The 25,390-nt window shown below is 40.8% G+C and overlaps 1 protein-coding gene across 1 annotated transcript in view; it reads left to right on the forward strand.

Annotated features, from left to right (window-relative positions):
* Positions 1-25,390, forward strand: part of LOC146977393 (matrix metalloproteinase-17-like) — a 65,242-nt gene that overhangs the window by 24,167 nt on the left and 15,685 nt on the right. Inside the window, exons 4-5 of the mRNA XM_085793627.1 lie at positions 12,287-12,573; positions 25,022-25,198. Of these exons, the coding sequence (XP_085649753.1) occupies positions 12,287-12,573; positions 25,022-25,198 (464 nt within the window). The remainder of the gene's footprint in view (positions 1-12,286; positions 12,574-25,021; positions 25,199-25,390) is intronic.

Below are 25,390 nucleotides of genomic sequence, written 5' to 3' on the forward strand. Positions count from 1 at the left end.
TGTTGCTAGAATCTCTCAAATGTCATCACTGGGAACTGTACTTTGTCATTCTTTGTCAGTGTGTACCCTTCTGGCAGCTTCATTTGTTGTCATTTCATGTCTCATTGTCATCCATTGTTGTCTTTTTGTAGTCTTTTGTGTCACTTATTTATCTGTGTCATTGTTTTGTTTCTGTTTGTCCTTACTTTGTGTTTTCATCATTTCGTTACCCTCTGTAGTTGTTTTGTGAATCTTTGTCATCATGTAGGCTGCTGCCTGGGAGGGTCGTTTCCAATCAGTCTGGTGACAGGGGTGAATCCTCAAACACTAAATCCAGAGACATCCTTATCAGAACACAGATGTCCTCATTACAGACCAAAAGAACTGATTTGTATTCACATTTGTGAAATATTTGATAAGTTTACCTCCTCGAGCCTTAGGATGAAATCTTTCTTTTGTGGAAGTACATACCTCAGCTACAGTATGAAAGGCTCAGCAGGATTTTGCTTCATTTTAAGGCCAAAAAAAAAAGGAATTAAACGTTCAGAAAATAATAAAATCCCTTTGTCACAAATTGTGATGTTGCAGCTTGATGCGTTGAAATTCATTTTAAACTCAATACCGCATAATGACAAAGTCTCTGAAATGTTTGCAAATTTATTATGACTGGGGCTGTCAAAGTTAACGGGTTAAAAAAATACAGTAACGTCCTACATTTGAGGAAGAAACGGCACATCCTGTTTTGAATCAATACGGAATGGGGTTTGTCCCGTATTTCTGTCTTGAATGCAGCATCTTGTGTTCTGTGAAGACCCGTCCCACTCTGCCTGTGATCAGGTAAAACTCAATGCCATGGCAGACTAGCTGTAAACTATGTCCGCAAGTGTTTCAGACAGTGGCCTGTCAGATGTATGGCAGCTTCAGGAGGACACAGTTCGCCATTCACAACAAAGCCTCTGATGTGATTTGTTTAGGAAGGTTGAGGTGTGTCGGATACACAGGCATTTAAGGTTCATTTTACTTTATTGGTCTCCACCAGGGAGAAATTTGTCCCGGAGAATAGAGAACAAGTTGCAACACATACGGTTAAAAGACTGGTGGAGTAAGCACAGACCAACACTGGATAATCCCACTCATATACAGATGTAAATATCCACTCACACCAGCACTCACATGCATCCATACACTAACTGGAATCATACATACACATTCATTTCGATATCACATAACCTCATAACATACATTGATCCATTCACTTGCATGTATCCATAGCTTGAGGCATAAGTATACATTAATTTCCATATACTATGTTCGTATAACGTCACATTCATTTCTTACTGTTGAGAAGCTTGGTTGATACAGGCGCAAATGAATGTTTGTATCGATTGTGCCTACACAAAGGAAGCCTATATATTTTCCCAGAGTTCAGAAGAGCATATTCACTGTTCAACACATGAGAACTATCAGTTAAAATGGCATTTTCCTTAATTGTCGCCGGCTCAAAGAGGTCCTGAGGATTAAGGGGGGGGTTTATTCCCATTAAGTATGTATGATATTTAGTATTTTAATCGCAATTAATCACAGAGTAGTATTGCGATTAATCAAGTTTGCTTTTTTTAATCGTTTCACAGTCCTATTTATGATACATGTAATTTAACTCAGTTGCCTCCCATTTCTCTTGATGATTTTTCGGATATTTCTACATCTTGTTTGGAGTCCACATGGATAAAATCCATTGATTGACATGATTTGGAAAGGCACCCACATAAAGCCTCACAGCTAGCATATCAGAGTATAACCAATCCATGTGGTTGGAGGAGCTGCCTGCACAGCTTACAGACAGGACTGTGTCGAGCCTCAGCCACAGATGTGGAAAAGCCTACGGGAAAAAAACAATTCTACACTGAAGGATCCCAGGAGCAAATAAAAAAGTAAGGACAGTCTGAGTACTATCAGAATGCATTGTACAGGATAATATGCACATGCACACAGATATGTATGCATTGCCTCCCTCCAGGTGGGCTTTAACTTTCTTTCTCCTCTTTGTACTGCTGCCAATCATACACCGTGCTCCTGTCAGCTCGCTCCACTCTGAAATAAGACGGGCTTGTCTTCAGTCCAGTGAAACACCTTTGTATTCACGGCATTCAGATTTGTAGAACAGTGCACAGGAACAGTTGTGGATTACGTGCTAACTTCTGATCCAGAGAGATTTCCATATGGAGAAGATTTTCAGTAAAGCGCCATAACAAAGCGCTCATATTGTGCATATGTTGGCCTCCGCTGTAATTCTCTGGGTGTGCTGTCTTGGCTTCTGTTTCTCAGTTGATGTGGTACCCACTTGCATAGTGATTCCCTCACTGCTTGGTTTAGAAAATTATTTTTATCATCTAATATTTCATGGTATCTCTGCTTCATTAGATTATATGGGCGAATAACAGGCCTGACAAAATGGAGATAATGCGCAAAGCAGCCAATGAGTCAGATGCAATCTGACATGCATACTAAATGTTAGCACGCTGATCCACCACATCAGTCCAATTAAAGAAGAATCAAACTACTTATATTGCTCAAACCTACATATCACATTAATACCGATTTTAATTGTTTCATTGTTGTTAATAATCTAGGAAGGTCCATCCATCATTTAGCTATATTGGAGGGTTACCAGGGGATGGACTGAAGCCAATTGAAGGGCAAGAAGCTTTGACACATGGAGATAAATGACTCAAATACTCACATTTACAACTACGGGCAATTAAGGATCATCAGTTAATCTAACCTTCACGTCTTTGACTGTGGGAGAAAGCAGGTGGAGGAAACCCAACAAAGAAGTCATGCAAACAGAAAGGCCAGCCTGTAGATCCATAAACTCAGATCTCTTTTGCAGTGGGGTCATAATGCTAACCACTGAACCACAATACCGCCCACAGCTATGAAAGTAATACATAAAGAGAAGTAGTCCATTGATGTTTTACTGTACAAATGTATAGAGTTTATTTTTCATTTTAATTGAGAACAAGGTTCTTTTTTTATTAGATATTTAGATTTTTTTTTTTTTTTTTTGCAAACCACAATTCCTGTAGAGCTCTATCTGCAATACAGATTTGGATCCAACTACAACTGACTTTTCACAAACTGAAGCAAAATACAAAAGATATACAGTACGTATCTCTGTATCAATCTGTGATTGGTTTTGACAGTATGTTTATGCAGCACCACTGCTCCCAGATCCCAAACCAGTCTTATTAGGTCTCATGTTATTGGGGTTTTATAACAGTTTGTTGATGACTTAGCGTATAACCAGCAAGTGATATACTGAATTGACATCCATTAGATTTGTAATGAGAAAGCTGTCAAGTTTAAGAACCTAATCAGACTGTATTACTCACAGAGAGACTGCAATCATTACTGGAGCAACTTAGTTAAAATGGCTCTGTTACTTGTCAGTTGTACTCTTGTAATATAGGCTACTGTAGTTGCTTGAAGCTCTTTTAAAATCAAGAAGAAGTACAAGTAAAAACAATGCAGTGTACATGCAGAGGTGTTTATTCACGTACTGTCATACTGAGTTTGTGCCAGAGTTGAGTCCTTAATCCCAATTTAACTCCTGCTTACCTTTTTTTTTCTTAGTCTTTTACCCACTGATACACCACACTCGTCCAAGTATATTACAGACACTAACAGTCGAGTTGTGTAACAGCCCACTGTTAGCTCATTATCTCATATTGTTAGCCCATTATCACACTAGACAGCCTGGCAGTCATTAGCAGCCCGACTGATAACTCAAACAGATAGGTGTAGCAAGCTGAGTGGCGGAGAGAAAAGATGAGGAGGATGAATAACAATAACAAAGAAGAAAGAAAGAAATCACAAACATATTTTTTTCTGCATATGTTCTAATCAATCTAATACAGTAAGTAAGTATGTTTTACACACTAATTTGGGACTGTAAAATCACCGGCACTCAACCATCTCTTTAGACCTGCGCTGTTATCTTTCTAATGAAGGAGAATGAACTGAGTACAAGCCTGAGAAATGGAGGAACATCAAGACGCACTTATTGATCATGAAAAGCTATTGATGTAGGTACCATAGTGGCGTTGTGCTCTTTACATTTACGTTGTGCATTACTACTATATTAACATTGTTTGAAGCTCAAAGCCGTTGTTTTATGACGCCTGTGTGGTGTAGCCACAGTCAAGCTCTCAAAACTCCCCAGTGAGGGTTATTTAAAAAAGTGCAAAGCCATATTCAAGACGAAGGCGGTTGGTAATGAGAGTATTAAATGTAGCCATAGTCATAACTCAGCAGCAGGAGTCCATCAAAGTACCAATTATAGCTATAGCTCACAGTTGTTGTGAGTGAGTGTTAGGAAATGCCACAGCTGTATCCACTGGTATGTTGTAGCCATAGAAGTAGCACTGGGACTATAAGAAGTAATAACATAAACCTGCCAGCAGTAATGGCCAGGCATAGCACAGCATGCCAAATGCTTCTTTCATTCACTTATTCCTTTGGCACCTGTGATGCATATTTCAGATTTCATCAGCTGATTAAGTTGGACCGAATCCTGTGCCGTTTGCAAACGAAGAAAGCAGGTTGAATTGATTTGATTGACTTTGATCTTGAAAGACAGAAAATCCGAAAAGCAAGGACTGAGGGCTAATGCATCCAATATGATGTAAAAAACGTAGCAACAAAATGGCAGTAATTGGAATAATCACCTTTTAAAAATAAAATACATTCTTGTACAGCTTGAACACAGTAAAGTTATCACATTGATGCCTCCCTCTTTTTGAATTAGCCATCTTGGGTAATAGATTGCTGCAATGCCAGGGTGGCATGTGCCTTGAATTTTCCTGATATTATTGGTCTATTATCGGTCAATCTCAAATCCATCATTGTGTCTGTGTCACAAAGTGGTTCTTCCACACAGAGGAGTTAATGGGCGGCGGGCTACATAATTCTGGGGGTGCTGAAGTCCTCTGCATTCATCTCCCTGCTGCCATTTGAGGCCACCAACCTGTGAAATTGCTCAGTGGAACCTCAAGAATAACTATAACGCCGTGATTCAGCGTTATCTTATTAGCGCCCATCGTATTTTTCTCCACATGTCACATCACCATCTGAGAGTCGGCGACTGTAATAGGCTGAGCATGAGGGAAGAGGGAAGACGGAGAGAGGAGGATGGAAGAGGGGAAGAAAAAGATTTGTGGAGAGAGGGGAGACTCATGCAGAGCCTTTTAATTTAGTGTCTTTCATCTTCAGCCTGAATGACATGATGTGCGCGCGCCTGTGTGTGAGTGTGTGTAATGAACTATGAGGACTTTTTGGTAATACACAGCATGAGTCTTTGTCAGCAAAATATTTTCATGTTTGTGGGTATGTTTGCGTGCTCGTGCTCCTGCACGTGCGCTTCTGCAAACGCATAGGTGCATATGAATCACAGTCAGCACATGAGCTTTCAATTTGCAGGGTAATCAGCTTATGTCTACGGAGGGTAGCGGAGCACAGGAGGTGAATATTATTTGTGCGTGTGTGTGTGTAACTGTGTGTGTGTGGAAGTGTGTTTGTGTGCCCATGTACTTTTTACTTTTGATGTCAGCTCATGTCTCTGTGGAACAGCAGAGCCATAGGAGGTACGAGCCTGCTGAGAGGCTGAAGGCGGGGGACAGCAAAAGAGACTCAGAGTTTTCTTGATCTGTTTCTCTCCATCCCTCTCTCCTTCCCCCTCTACCTCTCTTCATCTGAATCATCATTCTGCCTCCACGTGTGGAAAAGGTCTGTAAGAAGTATGTGGAACTTAAAAGTCAAACAGGTGTGTGTGTGTGTGTGTGCGCGCGTGTTGGAGTGCAAACATTAGCGCCTTTCCATTTCAGCTTAAGCTCACACACTTGCCTGCACGTAAACTTGGTTTGCTCTTACTCATTCATCAAATGAGCAAATTCGTGCCACAGAATTAAACAGGTCGAGAAAATTAAGTCTACCTTAATCAGCCTGCCGTCCTTCCCACTAATTTCATCCTGTTAAATCACTTTTTTCCTAATCTTTGGGAGCAGGAAACAAGATGGGCTGTGGACGTGTTTCTCGCTCGTCCCCTGTGAAGAGAAATGTAGACCTGATATGACTTTGAAATAGAGCCAAATATATGTAGAATTACTTTGATTAATTTGAGCTTTTGTTTTTGAATGATGATAAAATGCCTAAATTGCTAAATTGAGACTAGCGCTCCCTCAGCTGTCACTCAAATGCCAGCACCAGCTGTTATCTGAAGTTTACAACAGTAACATGGGCTGTTTCCATTACCTTGGGGACGCCTGCGTGTCTGATGGAGCTGCGGAACATGACAAATTAACACAAAATATGGGTAGTCATGTGATGTGGAAATGGGTCTGAAGGTCTGATATGGAACAGACCACTGTGCTGTGTAAAGTCTGTACATGCAGTATATAGGCATATACAGATCACATTCATCTTACATTAGAACCTTATTCCACATTTTTCAAACATTATCCCATTTTTGACCACATTTCTAGTTCGGCTACTCTGGAGTTGTGTGCTCCACAGGAACTGATCATCTATTTATAGTCTGTTTATGAGGAGTTCAGGGGACATCTGTAAATTCTGGCTGCAGAAAATAACCTGGGTACATCCACATCAGTTAAATGCCACACTGTGGGAAGACACTGAGCTGTTAAAACTAAATTTAGCAACACAACAAACCTGCTCTGGCATATGATATATCAACGTTTACTACCAAGTAGTACAATTTGAATTATCCAATGCCACCAGGTCATTGTTGTTATTGCTTGTTTAGATTGACCTACAAATCCTGAAGTCTATTCAAGTCAATGTTGGTTTAAATAGCAAAAAAGGAAACAAGAAAACAATAAAATGTTTAATAAAACTCGAAACAATAGCTCCACTTAAAGATATCATACAGTGACTAAAGTCTAACTAAACATGACTCAGGATTGAGAAGCGAAAAACATAATAACAAAAACTCAAATTTGCAGTGCTAAAGGGAAAAAAAGTTTTGATTTACATATTATTATGTATAATTATAATATTAATCTGAAAAAGACAGCTGACCCTAAAGCCAGCTAAAGGTAACAGTGCCTTGATACTTATACAAATTAAATAAACATTCTATTGTGTGACCAATTCAACATAATGGGTTAACTTGATAAAGGTGTCTATAAAGGCAAAGAGCACTCACAAAGTTTTACATTTTTAAAACCCTAAATTTTGCCCTCCCTCACATACACCTATTCATCATCAACATAAAGGGGAACCTCTCTTTCCCTCCCTGTCTCTCTCGCTCTCTCATGCTCAACCTCCTGTACCACCTAACAAGTCTGTAACAGAAGCCATTTTTAAAAAGCTCTTTGTAATGAGGAACATTTTTGGCGGCTAAGGAAAAGGAGACATCAGATCCTCTGTCAGAGACGGAAATGTGTCTGTGTGATCACTGATCCCTCTGAGTGTAGTAGCTTGGAGAAACGCTCCAACTTAAGGAACTCGTCATTCTTATGGAGAACAAATCGCTTGAATTTGACTACAGTTAGAGCTGCTGAAGATGAAGCCACAGGGAGCTGTCAGAAATGTTTCTGAAACAGCAGAGTGCCTGTGTTTCTGCCGTTTCACCCGTCTTTTTCTTACCCACTCTGATGTTAGGGCTCTGTTTTCCAACTAATTTTGTCTCTCCTCCTCTTCCATTACTGTCCTCTTGGTTTCATCTTCTTCTTCATTTTCTCTCAGTATTTTGTTTTTTGTGTTTTTTTAGTGACTGAACATGTTCAGTGACCTTCTCTGAAGTAAAGAAACGAGTGTCACGCAGCCATCCAGCCTTTACTCACCTGAATTACAACTTTAGTTGAATGTTGGGGGAACAACGCATTAACTTTCAAACCTCTGTGAGCTGTAAGCTGTCAGGGTTGGCATGAGTCCACAGAGCCATTCACAGCGATAAGGGTGCTGGACAAACAATTCCTCTTTACAACAATGTCACCAAACTGAAGGCACCTCAGCCTCAGTGTATCAGGTTCTACATGGTCATTATATTTATCACAGTGGGAAACGCTTACCATATGCAGACCTATGCCCAAATATTCTGATTATACTATGAATCTCTCTTGAATCTTTCTTTAACTTTCTTTAAGCTGGTCTTTAAACAAGAACAGTCCAACCTTTGGAGCTCACCATTAATCAGGAAAGATTAAAAAAAAAAAAGATACAAGATAAATCAACACTTGAAACTCTCAGTATGAATCACTGTGGTAGGCTACCTCCCGCATGACCACTGATCCTAGGCTGGTAAAAGAGCAGCAAAAAAAGAAGAAAAACAACCTGTGGGGGTGAATCTCCAGTCAGAGGGATGAGTCACCGGTGCTCAGTATAAAGTCCTAATCATAAACAATTCAAGTATGAATTGAAGCAAATGTCAAACAAATGATTTGTCTGACAGAAACTTGGCTTTCAAGATGCCAGACTTAACAAAAGAAGAAATGGGGATGACAGGGGGCTTTTTACAAACACTATTGTTTGTAGTGACAGAATCTCAGTCTCTGAACTTATTTGTGACCCAAATGTTTTACATGATTGGCACAAACTAAGTTTGACAGCCCCATGGTTGCTGCAGCCTGTCTAAACTTAGCAGAAATAATAAGACTCTTGTGGTATTTTTGTTGTGGAGTGACATTTGTAAATGCAACATGCAGTGGGAGAGAGGGTGGCGAACATTGTAGCTACAGCTGACTCAAAATTTCAGTCCTTATGACACCCGTTGTCACAACTGGGAACAACAAGTGTGGGTTAAACAGTCCCTCCAGAAAATTGCGATTATGCGATCGCACAATTCAACGTGTAATCAGCCAAAACCCACACATTATGCAGGGCTCCCATTTTTTCGAAGACACCGCACTTTTGCCACATAAATCGCAGATTTCCATGCAAAATGCGCTAAATATGCAGGGCTGACATCATAATCACGCATTTCTGTTGCAAAGAAGTCACACATACAGTATATTCAGAGAAAGTTGAACAATGCTGCATGTTTACATCACACAGGAGCAGCCCATTTCCCCCCTGTTGCCTTGGGAACGTTATGAGGTGATGCAATTATGCAGTATCAAACGTTATTGTCTCGTGCAAGAAGATCAAACCCCGCGGTGAATAAGACAAATCGGTCTCATTTACCAATAAAAATAAGTGCAAAAGTTTGTGCAAAACAGTTTCCAGATGTCTTACGTGAAAGTGAAGGCATAGCTAAATAAAAACAAAATGAGACAGAGAGGTATACGTGTGTAAAGAGACAGTCCAAGAGACACAAAAGTGAGAACAGGGTGTTAGGGGAATCACTATTCAGTTCTTTTTCATCAAATGGCATGTTTTCCCAGCTCCCACAGTTTTTGCAATTTTAGCAAATTCCTGCAATTTAATGGCATAAAATTGCATAAATACCCTCCATATTCCATTGTATTTTTAAGGAAAACCCGCTGCAACAATCACAAAAACACTGCATTTTTCTGGAAGGACTGGATAGGATCTACAGACAGAACAAAATGCTGGGCTGCTTAGTCTGTCTGCTCCTACTTTTTCAATTACACTCCTAAGTTAAGAGATATTGCAGGTTAGTTGACAGGCTGTTGTGTGAGCTAGTCATGCATGCAGTCAGTGTGTTACCTGCCATACTTTGGATCAGTGCTGCCAGCAGGGAACACTGCACATGTGTAGAGTGATGTGCTGCTGTGCATGGGGGCCAAAAGTAAAAAAAAACAAAAAAAACATGTTTTTTACACTTCTTAAAGACGCCCACCAAAACAATCTAATATCCATTCCAATGCGTTGTTCATGATGAATATGTTCAGCACCCATCAAAACAAAGGGAAGTTCTGCTCCTTCTGATTCACGCAGAAATACTGCAGACCTGCAGCTGCGGCTTAATACAAAGCATGCTGTAGCACTTGTGTGTAGGAATCGCAATCATTCAAACAGTGAGAAAAATGCAGTGCTGAAGACAAATGTTGAAAATATTCAACATGAAGCATACACTTTACCAGTTATTTCAGTGGGCGTCTAAGACACTTTTTTTTCTGCTGGTCCTGCACAGCAACACATTGCTCTGTTAGTGTACCATGTTTCCCTGCTGCCTCTCCAGACTGTGCAGTGTTAACTTTACTCCACATTTTTATCGCTTTATTATCATGCCCCCCTAGAATAGCCAGTTCACGTGTTTCAAAACCAATGGATTTAGACCTAGTTGTAACGGAAATTATAATTTCAACAGCAATTAAAAAAATACTTATAAAAACTGGATTAAAACCAAACCAGACAGAATAAACAACTGGTTTTCCCTTGAGTAAAACTGAATTAATTTATAAGCCATTTTATCCAGCATTTACTGAAAAGTCACATATAAGCACACTCACCTTCAACTCTCCACACAGAGTTTACAGTATTTTTTACCTACTCAACATTTCTCCATGCACTGTTTAACCAAATTTCACTGTCCGTTTTCTATGTAAATCATGCATAAATTACCAACTCAGGTTGTTTCACAGATGGTCATTTTTCTTTTGGTACAGGTCAATGCACAAATCTGCGTTCTTGTGAGGTTGTCTTACACTGGGATGCCAATATTCGTTTACCTGCTGCATCTCTTTTACCTCAGACTTCCGATATGTTTTCCTTTCTGATTCAGACACCAATAACTGCATCAATATCTGCATGTGCCTGTCCAATTCAGTCTTTGTCTGTGGGATATATTGCCTTGTCGTATTGTCCAAGTCCTCAGGTCTGTCTATGACAGTCAATAGTTGAGTCAATATGCATGTTTGTGCTCCTTTCTTTATTGAGCGTTTCTGTCTTGTTTTATTTGTTGCAGTCAGAATTGTCAATACAATCTTGCTGTGAAGTATATGAAGTGCTCCCACATTCATACGCTGTGAATACGTTAGGAAGTTAGTGAAAGGAAGTCATTTGAAAATGTTCTGAAATATAAAACACCTTTAGTGTTTTTCATGTATTGCAGGGATTAAGGGGGTAACATAATCGGTCTTGTTGTTACTCCATCTTGTTCACTTTAGATTTCCTATATAGAGAGGATGCTCCCTCAGTGTCCCACTTTGTTCATTTTGAACTTATTGCTGGAAGGTTGTGGACCAGCTGTGGTGGTAAAACAAGACTCTCTCTCTCCCTCTCTCTCTCTCTCTCTCTCTCTCTCTCTCCCTCTCTCTCTCTCTCTCTCTCTCGGGGCAGAGCCCTGCTTTCTTACAGATGAACACTGATTGAATTTCCTGGCCCGAAATGGCCAAATTGCTTTTTGTATTTAGACAAATTGCTCTTGTGGGGGGGAGAAAGTAGGCAAGTGCATCATGTAAAAGCAGAGGAAGCAGGATAAAGGCAAGGGCTCATGGGTGGAGATAGAAGTAGGGGGGAAAGATGAGGAGAACTAGAAACTGGAGAAAGGAGAGAGGGCAGACAAACTTAGCGTGACGTCTGAGTGGTTCCCTGTTTATTCTTGTCCCGTCTCTGCTGTGGCTGTCACAAAGAAATGGCTCGAGAAATGTTATGTTAGGGTGGGGTGGGGGGGGATTAAATAAGAAATGGAAAAGACAGTGAAAGCTGATGAGCTGATCCCGAACGCTGGTGCAATAATCTCCTCCAATTCACATTGTACTCTGAACTTATCATCCGTATAAGTGAGCGACAGGAGCATTTAAGCATGAAATACAAAAACCGATGGAATTGCCTTAAAAATGCAAACAGGAGTTTTCGTTTTCACGCAGGTCTGTCCCAGTGGCAAACACAGTTGACCTCTGTGCCTTTCTGATTTGTGCTCAGAGCTCTCCATCCTTCCTCCTACTGTACGTCAACCCCTCCTCTTTTCCTTTTTCACTTGTTTCCGTCTGCTGTGCTCAGCAACTTCCTCTTCCACACTTTTAACCGTCTCATCTCTTCCCTGTCTTCATGTTCTGCTCTGATGTGTCACCCTTGTGCTTCACATACTCTTCCTCTCCTGTCACCTCCCACAGATTTTACCCCTCTTACCCTTTCCTCCTTTAATTTTCCTCTTTCTTCTTCCATTGTTTCTTGTCTCTCATCATTTCTTCCCCTCTCATTTGGTCCACATCTCCTCTCTTGTCTTCACTTTTTCTTTGTTCCTCTGCCAAGACTCCTGTCAACCTCCCTCATCAGCAACCTCTCCTTCCCTCTCAACTCTCCCATGTCCTTTACCACATCCTCATCCTCTCTTCTCTCTTCTTGTATATAATATATTCCGTCTCTCCTCTCCATCTCTCAGAGTGAGGACTTTTCCAAAGGATTCGGCCTTACTGGGCAGGGACACGGTTCGAGCCCTGATGTACTACGCCTTGAAGGTCTGGAGCGACATCGCGCCGCTTAACTTCCACGAGGTGGCCAGCAGTGATGCAGACATTCAAATCGACTTCACTAAGGCCGACCACGATGATGGATATCCCTTTGACGGGCCAGGGGGCACGGTGGCGCACGCGTTTTTCCCCGGAGAGAGGTTCACAGCCGGGGATACGCACTTTGATGATGATGAGGCGTGGACCTTCAGATCACCAGGTAAAACACATTACAATCAGCCCGTAGAACAGTCTGCATTTGCTGTATTTGATCATACACAGCATCCATTTCGAGCCAGCAGCAGACTGAAATAAACTCAATTTTACAATATGTGTATGTCCTCTGAAACATAATGTAATGGCAGCATTTCACATATGGCACACATATTTTTTATAGTAGGAAATTGACTCTTTATTAAACATTAAAGCCCTCATTGGGCCATTTGGGAAGAGTTTTCCCTTGATTACTTCCTAATCACATAGTAATATTATATCATACTAGATTAGATCAAATTAGATTTTTGATATTTTGAGCTAATTGTGGACATGATGACTCCCTGAAATATTTAGACAGTAGTGGAAGTTGCTGGCTGTGGTGTCAGTGAACTACTCCAAGTAAAAAGATCATTGTTTTTCAAAGCAAAGCTGCCACTGAGCTAGGCTGGTTGATAAATGAAGTCAGCTGACAGATCAAGCCCAGCATTTGTCAAAAATGTCCGACACTGCCTGGTTTCATTTTCTGAAAGTTAAATATTTGCTGCTTTTCCTCTAAATCATATCACTATAAGTTAAATGTCTTTGGTTTTGGAGAGTTGTTACCGAACATTTCAGTAAGCAAACAATTCATCATTATAGATAGAAAAAAAGATGAATGTGTATATATATTATTTACAACCCAAAATATATTAAATTCCTCCTGCTTTTATTGAACCTGTCTGAGGGCAGAACTCAGTTTTTTTTTAAATTCATTTTGTTTTGGTGTTTTTGGGGAACCGACCCTTTATGTCATTGTACTATGAATTACTGACCTGAGCCACATTAGATATTATACTGTATTATTAAAGCTGTGTTTATTCTAGTCTTGGGCTCACAGGCTGTGTATTTAGCCTATTCCAGTGTAACTCACACACACACACATATATAGAGTGTATTTTTGCCTTGAGTGATGTGGGATCGGTCCGGCCAAAATTCCTTTCATGAAACACTTTTCAAAGAGCTTGATTACTCGCTCAGGGAAATGTGCAAGTTTGAAACGAGGACAGGATGACAGCAGCTCTAAATGAAATTCAATCAGCTCTGTCAATCAAATATGGACAAGCTTATATATTGGAATTATCCATCATTCTTAGACAGCTTTGGGAAAACACACCACATGTGTGCTCTGGTGTTTGGGATACACACTCACTGATGAATTAATTCACTTGTTTTCACATTCATATGCTCACAGTGCATCTGTTGTGGCTGCGGACGTCATCACTCACTCGCCTTCTCTTTGCACTTTAGCTGAACTGTGCGTGTCCTCGTTATCCTATGAATAATTGTGAACTCTCAAAGCCTAGCTCTGTGTGTGTGTGTGTGCATGTGTGTGAGTGTGTTCACTGTGGTGCAAATGAAATTATTGGTGGTGCAACAAGACGTTTAAAAATGTGACTAAATGGTCACATTTTCTAAACCTCTGTGGTCTTGTCACTTAGCATCAAGCTCATTTTCTGCCCACTGTCCTTTGCTCTACTGAAAAAAAAGAAGGAAAAAAAAGAACGGAAGGATGGAGGGTGGACGGGCGGGAGGGAGGTGGTGAGCAGAAGAGGGCGAGGGAGCATTTTAAGTCCACTCATCTGGATTAAATGAGCGGATGGAGCGATCTAGACGCACTGAATGCATCGTCAGACAGAGGCTGTTTCAGCGCGGTCACATGAATGACAGCATAAATCATTAACTCTACTTTTCTCTGACTTGCTTTTCTTTATTCTTTCCTTCATGTGGGTGACTTAACTTAAAATGACATTCCTCTCTCCTTCTCTCTGTACCTCCATTCATCCCTTCTTTTTGAAGGATGGATGGACAGCAGTGGAGGGAGGGAGTGTAGTGATAAGAGAGGCAGAGATGATGGGGGAAATATTTCACTGAGGCATTTCTCACAAGCTTCCAGTTAAGAGAAGAAAAGTCAAGCATGAAAGTTCAAATTTGACCTTAGAAAACAGAAGAAAAACAAAACAACTCACCAGTCACTGGGGGAAACTCACCTAGCTGTAATTCTTCACAAGCTAAAGTGACTATAATAAAGTCTGTGACATTATTGCAATGGTTATAGTTGTTTGGAGAATGTTATCTCAAAAATAAAGTGCACCCTTAGACCTTAGTCCCATTTTAGTCGATCAATCCTAGGAGTTAAACTACATGAATAAAATAATGATATTATATCAGAATTATTTTGGAACTAAATTATATCAGGCTGATTCTGTTGCATGGTAAAGTAAAAGTTTGGTAGACAAGTGGCCTGAGGATGCTGAAGTGGCTGATAAGATAAACAATATAAATCAATATAAAATGTTGGGATATAGTTGTTTTTTTCTGTTTCGTTATCTTCTGTGATTTCAGTTCAGCTGGTGGAGATGGTTTCAGTTTTTTAAAGTCCCAAACAGTCAAAAATGTGGTATGTAAAAATATTACATACCACAGGAAATGAAACAGATTGACACACACTTAAAAAATACTCACCCACAAAGCATCAGTTTTTATACCTACACTCAGCGCCTGTCTTCAGTACCTGCTCTTCGCCTTGCCACACTTCCTCCCTGATCTTTTGCCAAGAATTCAATGTCTCCTGCCCATCCCTGTTGTGTCGCACAATAAAATTCTAACAACTTGGATATGCTGTACACACTTTGGCACAAAGGAATTGACAGTGTTGCGTGGAAGTAGCTGTGTGAAGGATGATAAAAAAGAGAGAGAGAGAGAGCTTGAAAGAGAAAATCCAGTCCTGCCTGTAGGTTCATAAAGTCACCGTCTCTCATTGTCAGATTCACAATTAATGAATCAGTCTCAGTCACAGATGAACAGATGCATTGTTGTCATTGTAAGCTCATGTGTTCCACTGACTTGTGGGCGACAGATGTTTGTATTTAGTGTTTGGTTCTATAGAATTGCAAATAGTACCTATGCAGGGCGAGGGTAATTATTACTACCATGCCATGTACTACTGTATACAACCATCTGCTGAAAAGTCCCCAAAGCCAAAAAGATGAAGTGAAGTCATGCCAAAAAATTTGTGACATGTGGGAATGCCATAACTCCTCCTACTCTGATTCGTGACGAAAAGACGCCGTTTTCCTTACAGGAGAGGAAGAGGGCTGCACGACTTGGCAGCCCTACAGCAACAACATCTCTTCCTCACTTCATCCTCAGACAACCCAAATAGAATAATTCTTGGATGAAAGATGAATTTTTGACAAAATCTGACATGAATACCTCCTCCACAGCTGGAAGCGAAGCAGAGGGAGAGAGAGAGAGAGAGCGATCCGTATAAGCATGCTGTGTTTTATGAAGCAGCAGCGCTGACATTCTGACTGATTTTACCACACAGATTTAATGACAGTGTGTAATTTCCAGGGTTATGTGTACATTATCTTGTTTAATGCACTGTACAGAACAGCTCACTTTCACCATTGTGCTGTTTTTGACGTTGCTTCATTCTGAACAAGTTGCCTCTCGTGGCGTCGCCATGATGAATCCTGCACAAACATCCCACAAGCATCCAGGGAAATTATCAGTGTTCTACCTTTTTCTTCATTCATTTCAAACAATCCATATATGACCATGTATAGGGGATGCATTTTTACACACCATAAGCATTTCACTTTCTATAACTTAACACCCAATAAAGACCAGAAACCTTCTACCTTTGATGTATGGCATGGTCATCTTGGTGCTATAAATTGTCATGGTCATCTGAATTTTGCTCAGGTTTCTCCAAGAACATCAAAGACTGTCCTTTTGTCATGATGTGATTTATTTTCTCGCCACTGACAATGAACTAGCCTGCTCCTCCAGCCCCGTGGCAGAAAATAACAAATATCTTGTGAGTACAGAAGTTCAGTGTGTTTTCAGTATGATATCGTTGACCCCGAGGGCCGACTACTGACTAGGTATTGCAGCTCTGTTTCTGGGTCAGTGTCCTCCCTGGATTTATTATTTTCACTAAGGCTACATGGACAAATTGAACAAAAGATCATGTGGCAGGCTGTGGCAGGCTGTGATTACAAATGTTAATGAGCCCGGTCCAATAATATGCTTGCAGTATGCTTCCAGTAGGGCTAGTAAAAACTGCATGGATTTTTTTTTTGGATGGCACACCGTAGTAGCAGCCAGCTCGGATTTGTCCCAATGGCCGGTACACCACTGTGTTTAACCGTTGTTAGTAAGACAGGTCTATAGATGGATCGAGTGCCCCATGGTGCATTTTGACCTCATGTTTTAGATTGCACCCCGGCCTGAAGGATGGAGAGTGCAGTGTGTGTGTGTGTGTGTCTGTCTGCGTATGAGCCTGTCTATCCCAGCTGGTGAGTCTGTGATGGGGCCAGGACCTGTGTGGATCTCCCTCCTTTGTTCTGCGCTGTCAGGGCTGTGAACCATATGTCACTGGACAGCAGCTCAATCTGGTCCAATTAGACCTCCCACCGGGCCGCAGCAGTGGAAGGACAGGCGCACTATGCTGTTGTGATGGGGTGCGGGGTTGAATAAGTGTGTGGGGGTAATCAGGGGTGGAGGGGTGGGCAAGAACAGCTGCAAATATATAGGTTTGGTTAATGGCAGCAGTGAGTGAATGAGGGAGGGGTCAGTGGTTTGACCTGGTCTATATGACTGCAATCTACAGTTTATATTAGTATAACTCAATCTAAAGTATAAGGTATTTGCACAAAAAGTATAGTTTCAGCTATGTGAGCAAAGTAACTCACATTTATATACAGTATATACTTTTAAGTTAATTTTCCTAACCATAAACTATAAATAATTCAGGGAGATTGAAGGGTGTTGGTACACAGTATGTTTGCACACTAAACTGGCCTTCGATGTGGAGGAAGGAGGAGATATGGACTGATTCTGCAAATAATCATACCTTTGCTCGACGTTCCTGTGTTCAAGGCTGCTTCTTTCCATCATTGTGATGAATCCCCTCCAGGGTGAATTTCACATCCAGTGCATCAGATTTTTTTCATCTGTAAAGCAAGCGCACACTGCTATTTTTAACTGTTTAATCTTCTGACAGAAACTTCTCTTCAAATATCTTTAATCGGCTCCCCAAAGATAGCCACAGACCTGGTAGATAGCTCTCCTCGTCTGTGGTGTTAGGGAGTGATGCTCAGCTTTCCTCTGGATTTTTTGTGTTTTATAGCAGCAGGTGAATTTGCCTTGTCTACAACTCCGGAGCTGCTAGACTGACGCACTGAGGCGTGATGAGAAAAAAGTTAATTAAAGAACTCTTAATTTCTTCATGTCACACTCTGCCAGCTTCACCTTGCTGCTGTCTCACAACTTCTTCTTCCTCCACCATCGCCAGTCTGTCTCCAAGGCATTGTCTAGCTGATGTCAGTATCTGCCTCTTCGTATCTCTCTGCTTGTTAGACTCAGCTCCTGCAAAGCTTGGGATCCATAAATTGTTGTTCTTTGCAGCTCTTTTTTCAGATGCATCGCAATCCCTTGAGACCATGTAAACTCGTTAGGTCAGCCCAATAGGTGAAAGCGAATGTTGGTGCCTCAGCAGATTGTAGAGCTCTGTAATCATCTTTAGAAAAATGAACCTTATCAGACAAATCCTCAGTTGAGTAAGTAATTGCCTTTGCTAATTCCCTTCCCCCATGTCCCGGTGCATTGTTCTCAGCAGGACCCTAAATCTGGGTCCACGAAGGCCATCTTCCTAATGTGTTTGATGATGCTGAATAGTGGAATATTAAGCATCACATTTAACAGACCAGTCCACCCCTGCTGTGTGACTGATAGTCCTGGCGTCCATTAGGACTCGTGAGAGGTTGAATCTCAGTGAGATCACATATGTGGAGGTCTGGAAGTGCTGTTTTTGCTTTGACGGGCAGCAGATTGCCTCTATTAATTACCACTCTGCCGGCAATCTGTTTTCTGCAAACTGATTACCCCGACTAAAACAAAAGCATCATTAAGCAGGTGAATTTTTATGGTGTCCAATTTCTGTGTGTGTGTGTGCTACTGTGGTTGTTGCATGCGGCCTTGTGTGTACTGATTATGTCAGAGAGAATAGACACATGGACACAGTAGGAGGCAGATAGATTAGTTTGATGAGTGAGATGTAACAGGTATGGCCTTGTATCTTAAGCATTTGTACAATCGTCTGTTTTGTTGTTGAAGAGGGGAAGATAGTTTGTTTTGATTTTTGTCTATAAATCATCATTCAGTCACTAAGTGTGAACTGAAGCTGAAGATTTGTGTTGGTCTTGGCTATGACTTAACATGTAAATGTGAATCTGTGTGACTGAGTGACAGACTTGCATCATTTGTCACACAACTGACCCTCAGTATATTCACTGGCTCTTGCTTTTTCAAAATATGTTTTTAAACAGTTTCTAACATTTTGAAGTTGTGGGTTCTTTTTCCCAAAAAAAACAAAGTGACAAATCAAGCTTGGACAAACCTTAGCTACTGTCCATAGAAGAGTCAGTGATGCCCCTTTTTCTTAAGAGAAAGATAGAAAGTCGAAATCGCAGCACATTCTTGTCTTTAATTTTTGTGCTTTGTTTATGTTTGTTTGGTGTTTTTGTCAGATGATGTCATGGTTATAGAATAAGGATTTTAACAGCAGAGCAGCAGCTTGGAAATTACTTGGAAATTAACATGTTTGTCTTAATTGATTGCACTCCAGTCACTATTTCATACTTGCTCTGTTGTCTGACAACAGAAACACATTTTCTGAAAATTTGGCTGAATTGAAATGCTACATGAGCAGGGAGAGGAGGAGAGAAACAAACAGAGGGCTGAAACTGGCTGACATAAATGTTTACAGCGGGTCCACAACAGTTTTCCACTATGTATGCCCATTATTGCGCTGACTGTACATGGCCCATTCATATACTATGTTTTAGCCTGGTTTTGTTTCAAGATATTTCAAATCTTTTTTAGAAAATAGAATGAGTTCACACAACCAAAGTGTGGACATTTTGGTGTCCTCTTAGGCATGTAAATATTTACAAGGTACCTGTAGAAAATGTGTTCCTTAGAAAACAGTTTCGGTCATGGTCATTGATTGTTTGTCTGGGGCGGCAGTGGCTCAGGAGGCAGGTCGTCCAGTAATCGAAGGGTTGGTGGTTCGAATCTCGCTCTGTCCCAGTCACTGTCGTAGTGTCCTTGGGCAAGACACCTTACCCACCTTGCCTCATGTGAATGCGTATGAGGCTGTGGCTACAGACGTAGCATACACCACTGGTGTGAATGTGCATGAATGAATAATGGTTTCTGTAATGTGCTTTGGATATCGAGTATCAATTAAAGCGCTATATATAGATGTAAACCATTATTATTATTCGTATTTGTTAGTAGAGAGGAGGTAGGTGTTACTTGTGCAGTAAAGTTACTGCCTCCAATACAGGGAACATGGCAGGATCATTGCTACTTCTTTAAATCATTTTAAAGTGTGATATTTTTCTTTAAACTCACACTTTACAGTGTATTACATCACACCTGACCTGGATTTCACAACTCTACCTTTCTATACTGGTGCTTAAAGTAACACAACTTTCAAGCACATACAGAAAAGAAAACTGAAAGAAAACGATACTGCTAAACAAGTCAGACCCAGAAAACAGCAACAGGGCCACAATCCAGGGACAATAAACAAACTTAGACAAGGTATAAAAACAATAGGAACAGAATGATAGAACTCTGCAACAATGAAAACGTTACGCTTTGTGACAGTTACAAAAAGTCTTTGTTGCATGCAGGATATGACTGAGAGTTTTATGCATCTGTGTTTCTGTATCTCCGTCTCCTGAATTTGGAATGAAATATGAGGCAACACATGCATTAGATTGCTTGTGGTCACTCTTGTTGAATTTGAACAACTGGTAGATGGGTGGGAAGGGAACAGGCTTTCAACATCAGCAGGTTTAAATGATATAAGACAGGGCTGTGTTCATGCACATGGCTCGATGAGGGCTCACTGAGCATGCAGGAGATCTGTGGAGGGAGCTGTTTGTTGTAGCGGCCGTAGAAATGTAAAGTTTCAGCACCATTTTTATGCCATTGGAGATAATGTCTATCTGTTCTCCAGAATATTCTTCATGAAATAATATGATACTCATAAAAATTGACTAAGAACTATTTGAAATTATTCAACTGCAATATGTAGTAGTTGGTCACTGTGTTACAAAGATTCACATGAAATATCAGAGCTGCGTCTTTCCACTCTACAGGCTACCCAAGTACTGGAGGACAGGGTAATTACATCATTCCATATCACAATAAATGGTGCTCTCTTCTGCTCTGTATTCACTGCACTGCACAACAAATGATGCTTACCTGGAGAACCGGAGGGTTTTGTGTAAATCAAGGTGATTTCATACACAAAATACCATCGATACAGTAGATGCATGTGACACAGTATTTGATCCACAGCAAGCTCAACATTTCAGCTGTTTTGTACAACACAAAGAACCCTTTTCTTTTATGTATGGAGTATTTTTGTTTGTCTTTTTACAACCTGGGAAAGTGCTGTCTAAGCCAGTAACACAGAGGCAAACAAATAGCTCATCGTTTTGAATATTTACCTTAGTATAACCTTGTCACATTGGTTTAAACAGAGCCAAAGAGGAGTGCAGCTGCCACATCATTGTCTAATTAGGCGTTATTCTAGGTCCATTATTCAGCTTGCATTTCACCATTTTCTCATCAGCTTTCTTGTATACATCTGTAACAATAACCCTTTTCTTTGCCCTTTGAATAGGAATGTAAAAGGACGACTAAATGGCAAGAAGAACTGCCACTAAAACGCTTCGATCGGTTTCACATTGTACTGGTGGGAGATTTTATAGTTATAATAACACCAATAAAGATAAATACAGCTGTAAAGGGCACTCCGGACTAGAAATAAGTATGGATATGTTCCAGTGCAGTTAAAACAGCTTTGACTTTTGTCTTTCTTTCAAGAGGGAGGAGAAAAAGCATGGAACGCATACCCACACCAGGACCAAACAATCCTATGCAAATCTTTCAGTTCAAGACTATGAATCTGCACAAAATTGTCCGTTACATTCATGAGGAATTACCCCTGCATTGCAATGGTAGAAAAAGTGATCCAGGATCTGGTTCTTGTAAACTGATCAACACCAAAGTTGAATGTGTTCTTCGCTGGCCTAGACCCCAAATCAACAGACACAGGTGAAAACATAACCTACTTGGCAGAGAAAACAATGACCAGCACAGGGTCAATGGCTGCTGTGACATACTCTGGTGCTTTTTTTGCCATTCTGTTTACCAGTTTGCAGATGCATCGATGTGGAGCAGTAGTCACAAGAAGAAGTTGTTTTGGTGCCGGGCTGTTTTGGCTCCAGTGGTCCAGAGTTGGTTTGATGATGTGGATGGGTGCAGTTGTTAATGATGTTGGATGTAAACTGCCAGGGCCTGGTGTAGCAGATATTTTGGAGAATGGGCATGTTGTTGGCAATGAACTCTGGTAGCTCAATTATTTGTTTAGTCTAGTCTTTATCCCTGTGTGGCCCAAACTACAGAGCAGTGTGTTGTGTCGCAGCGGATGGACGGGTTGTTGGCTGTGGGCCACCATAGTCATTGACAGGCAGAATATCCTCAGCTGTTGCATTGAGTGCATACCCCTTTTGATTGAATGAATTAAAGTTGTCACCTCAGAGGAAGATGGCACTTTGAATGATTTGGATTGTGTGACTCATTGTGTCATATTGTATTGATTTGTTTTTCCTTCCTGTCATGTCATGTTGTGGTGTTCCTGATTTGGAAATCCAGTGAGAGAAGTGTTGAGAGAGCAGGAGACAGTCACCACAGCTATTCAAAAGTTCAAACTAGTAATAACAAAGTATAGAGACGGACACATCCCACCACACCAATAGGCTTTTGCATAGAGGTCGATAGTTACAAGTTATTTGCATGCTTTAACTGCCATATTATAGTGTTTGCTACGTAACAGAATCATCTCTCAGGTACGTAGATAATAAGCAATCTTGTTGACACATCTCTATGGAAACTGGATCTGGATTTTAAAATGTGCAGTGTTGCATGCCATGGTCATAACTGATATAAGACTGTAAGTCCACAGAAGCAGTCCATAAATATTAGCCTAAAGAAATTATAGCCAAAGTCAGTCACATTAATACAAATGATTTATCTACTATAGACTACCTATATTCTTCATCATAACAGCATCCTGACAGCTGGAAATGTGGTTGTCAAATATTGTTCCCCCTGGATTCAGTATGACAAGATCACAGGCTGACTTTACCACCTATAACAACTAAGCCCTGTCATTTTTAGCCTGTTATCCCCAAATTTGCCACCATAACAGTGGGGGAACACATCCTGACAGCTGGAAATGTGGCTGTCAGGATGTCATTCCTCCTGAATTCAGTATGACAGGATGTGTAAGTCCAAGCTTCAAGCTCCAAGAAATAATTACTCCAACAAAATAATTTCTTTTCAGGGTGGTGTTTTCACACATTTATAAAAATGTAGAAAAAGCTCTCAGCTTTTAAGGTATTACTTTTTAAGACCAAAAAAATCAGAAATTTAAATTGTGCATAAAAAAAAGAATTTGCATTTCAGGGATTCGCCATGTTTGAAATTTAATATGGGAAACTGAGAGATCTGTAATTACACTTTAACAGAAATAAGGTTCTTTAAGATTTCATATACTGTATAGCACTGTTTTCCTAAGTTGCCAAATATGGTAATATCGGCTATAGACAAGCATCATTTTCTCAGTAAACTTTTCACTTGTATAAGCTATACTGTACCTTGAGATGCTAAGTGACTTCCTGTTTGCATTGTCTTTACTATAGCTATAGATAATTCTTATGGTTTAGCAAATCAGCTTTGTAAATCACTAGTGTAAATGAACTATTCACTATGAACTGTAAAAGGAATTTGCCAATGGTAGATTTTAAGTTCCTCAAACAGTTTCCTAGAATAACTTCCCACTGTTGTCAAAGTTGCTCCAGCCTCTTGTCCACTGCATCATCCATAAACATGCCGGCCCTGTAGGCTAACTTCAGGGCATGCAGCAAAGGATGTGTGAAACATCTGAGGTAGCCACACAGATGTCTTGCACAGGTCGTCTTGAACTAGATCAAAGCAACTGAGTCCTGTGATCTTAATTTTTGAGCAGTGGAGGAATGGCTGACAGAACGTTTACGGGTCTGGGGAGTGAAGTCCTTAATTCCTCTCCTCTGCATCATGCACTGAAAACACTCAGCATGATAAAAAAAAAAGAAGCTTTTTAGTGGCTCAAGCAGAACAAAGACTGAACCCCGTAATATAACAGAATAGTCTGTAGCTACACAAGTCTTTCACTTTGTCCTTGCCTTCCCTAAATGAATCTAGTTTATCCAATTCAATTCTCTCTGCTGCCACTTTTGTCCACAGGCATCACGTCTATCCTGTCCACCTCACGTGGACCGTAAATATGATGATATGGTACATACTCTGCTCTGAGCCCCTGTTCTCCCTCTCTATCCTTCCTTTTGTTCACCTTTCCTCTCTGCTCCATGTGCTCCTGTAGATTAGAGCTGGCATTTGCTTCCTGAATACCCCAGGTGGGTACTGAAAGCACGAGTGCAAGTCCCAGACTGAGGCCAACATAAGGTTAACTGAATGCAGACTTGATCCTAGCCACCAAGGAACTCTAAGCTAGCTTGGCTTGACATGCTGGCTCTCCATACTTTTTGCAAATCCAAATCTCCAAGCCCTAGGTTTTGTCTTTCTCCGCAGAGCCAGACAAGGAGTTTTGGTGGCTTTCTCTTTTCTTTTTTAGTTGAACATCGAGGGGAATGTGCTTTAATAGCCTGCAGGCTCTTTAGGTGTCTTTCCGCACTCAGGTTTTGATTGGCAGCCCAGGGATTCAGGCAGTATTACCACAGTTATCTCACCACACCACACACCGAACAGCACTCAAAGCCTCCTGAGCTGTCTGTCATGCCTCTTAATTTGCACCATAAGCAGATGAGTTGAAAAAGGATAAAATACCTGAACAGGGGTTTGAGCGGGTCATTTAAGGACACAGACATGAAGCGGAAAGGTGACACTGGCAAATGTCACCATTGCATCTTCCAAAAGTCATTCATTGAATCCCTTTCATACCCTCTTCTTGCACAAACTCTGCAATATATTAAACACATTTGATCACTTAAACCAGGCTATTGGTGACTGGGAAAAAATAAATTCTCCATGTTTATCTACTAAGTGATTACCAGTATGTTCACATGTCCACCCCCTCACATTAATGCTGAGCAGTGTCTGTCCTTGTTAAACCAGGGTCAGAAGCAGGTCTATGGATCCGCCTACACTGACCTTTGGCTTGTGCTGTTTGGTGCTTTGCCTTCTCACTGTTAAACTGTTTCCCATCATGATATCATCTTGTTGGCATATTTTCTTGAATTATCTTTTTTCTCTGTCTCCATCAGACTCTCACGGCATGGACCTGTTTGCAGTTGCGGTCCATGAGTTCGGTCACGCCATCGGCCTGGTCCACACCTCAGCTATAGAGTCCATCATGAGGCCGTACTACCAGGGTCCAGTGGGAGACCCTCTGAAATACGACCTACCCTATGAAGACAAGGTCCGCGTCTGGCAGCTCTACGGTATGAAGTAACATCCATCCTTCACTCTGTGTGTGTGTGACTGTGTTTTGGAGGAGGGATCAAGCTATTTGCATTTTCATTAGAATTTCCATTAATAAATCTGCCTCAAGTGTAACATTAAGTGAGCACACACACATCAAAACTGGTGTTTCAGTCAGTGATTAAAACTGAGAACCGTGCTGTCAAAATATA

Source organism: Trachurus japonicus, chromosome 12 (genome assembly GCF_045865225.1).
Source record: "Trachurus japonicus isolate A0001 chromosome 12, Traja_1.0".
Lineage (NCBI taxonomy): Eukaryota > Metazoa > Chordata > Actinopteri > Carangiformes > Carangidae > Trachurus > Trachurus japonicus.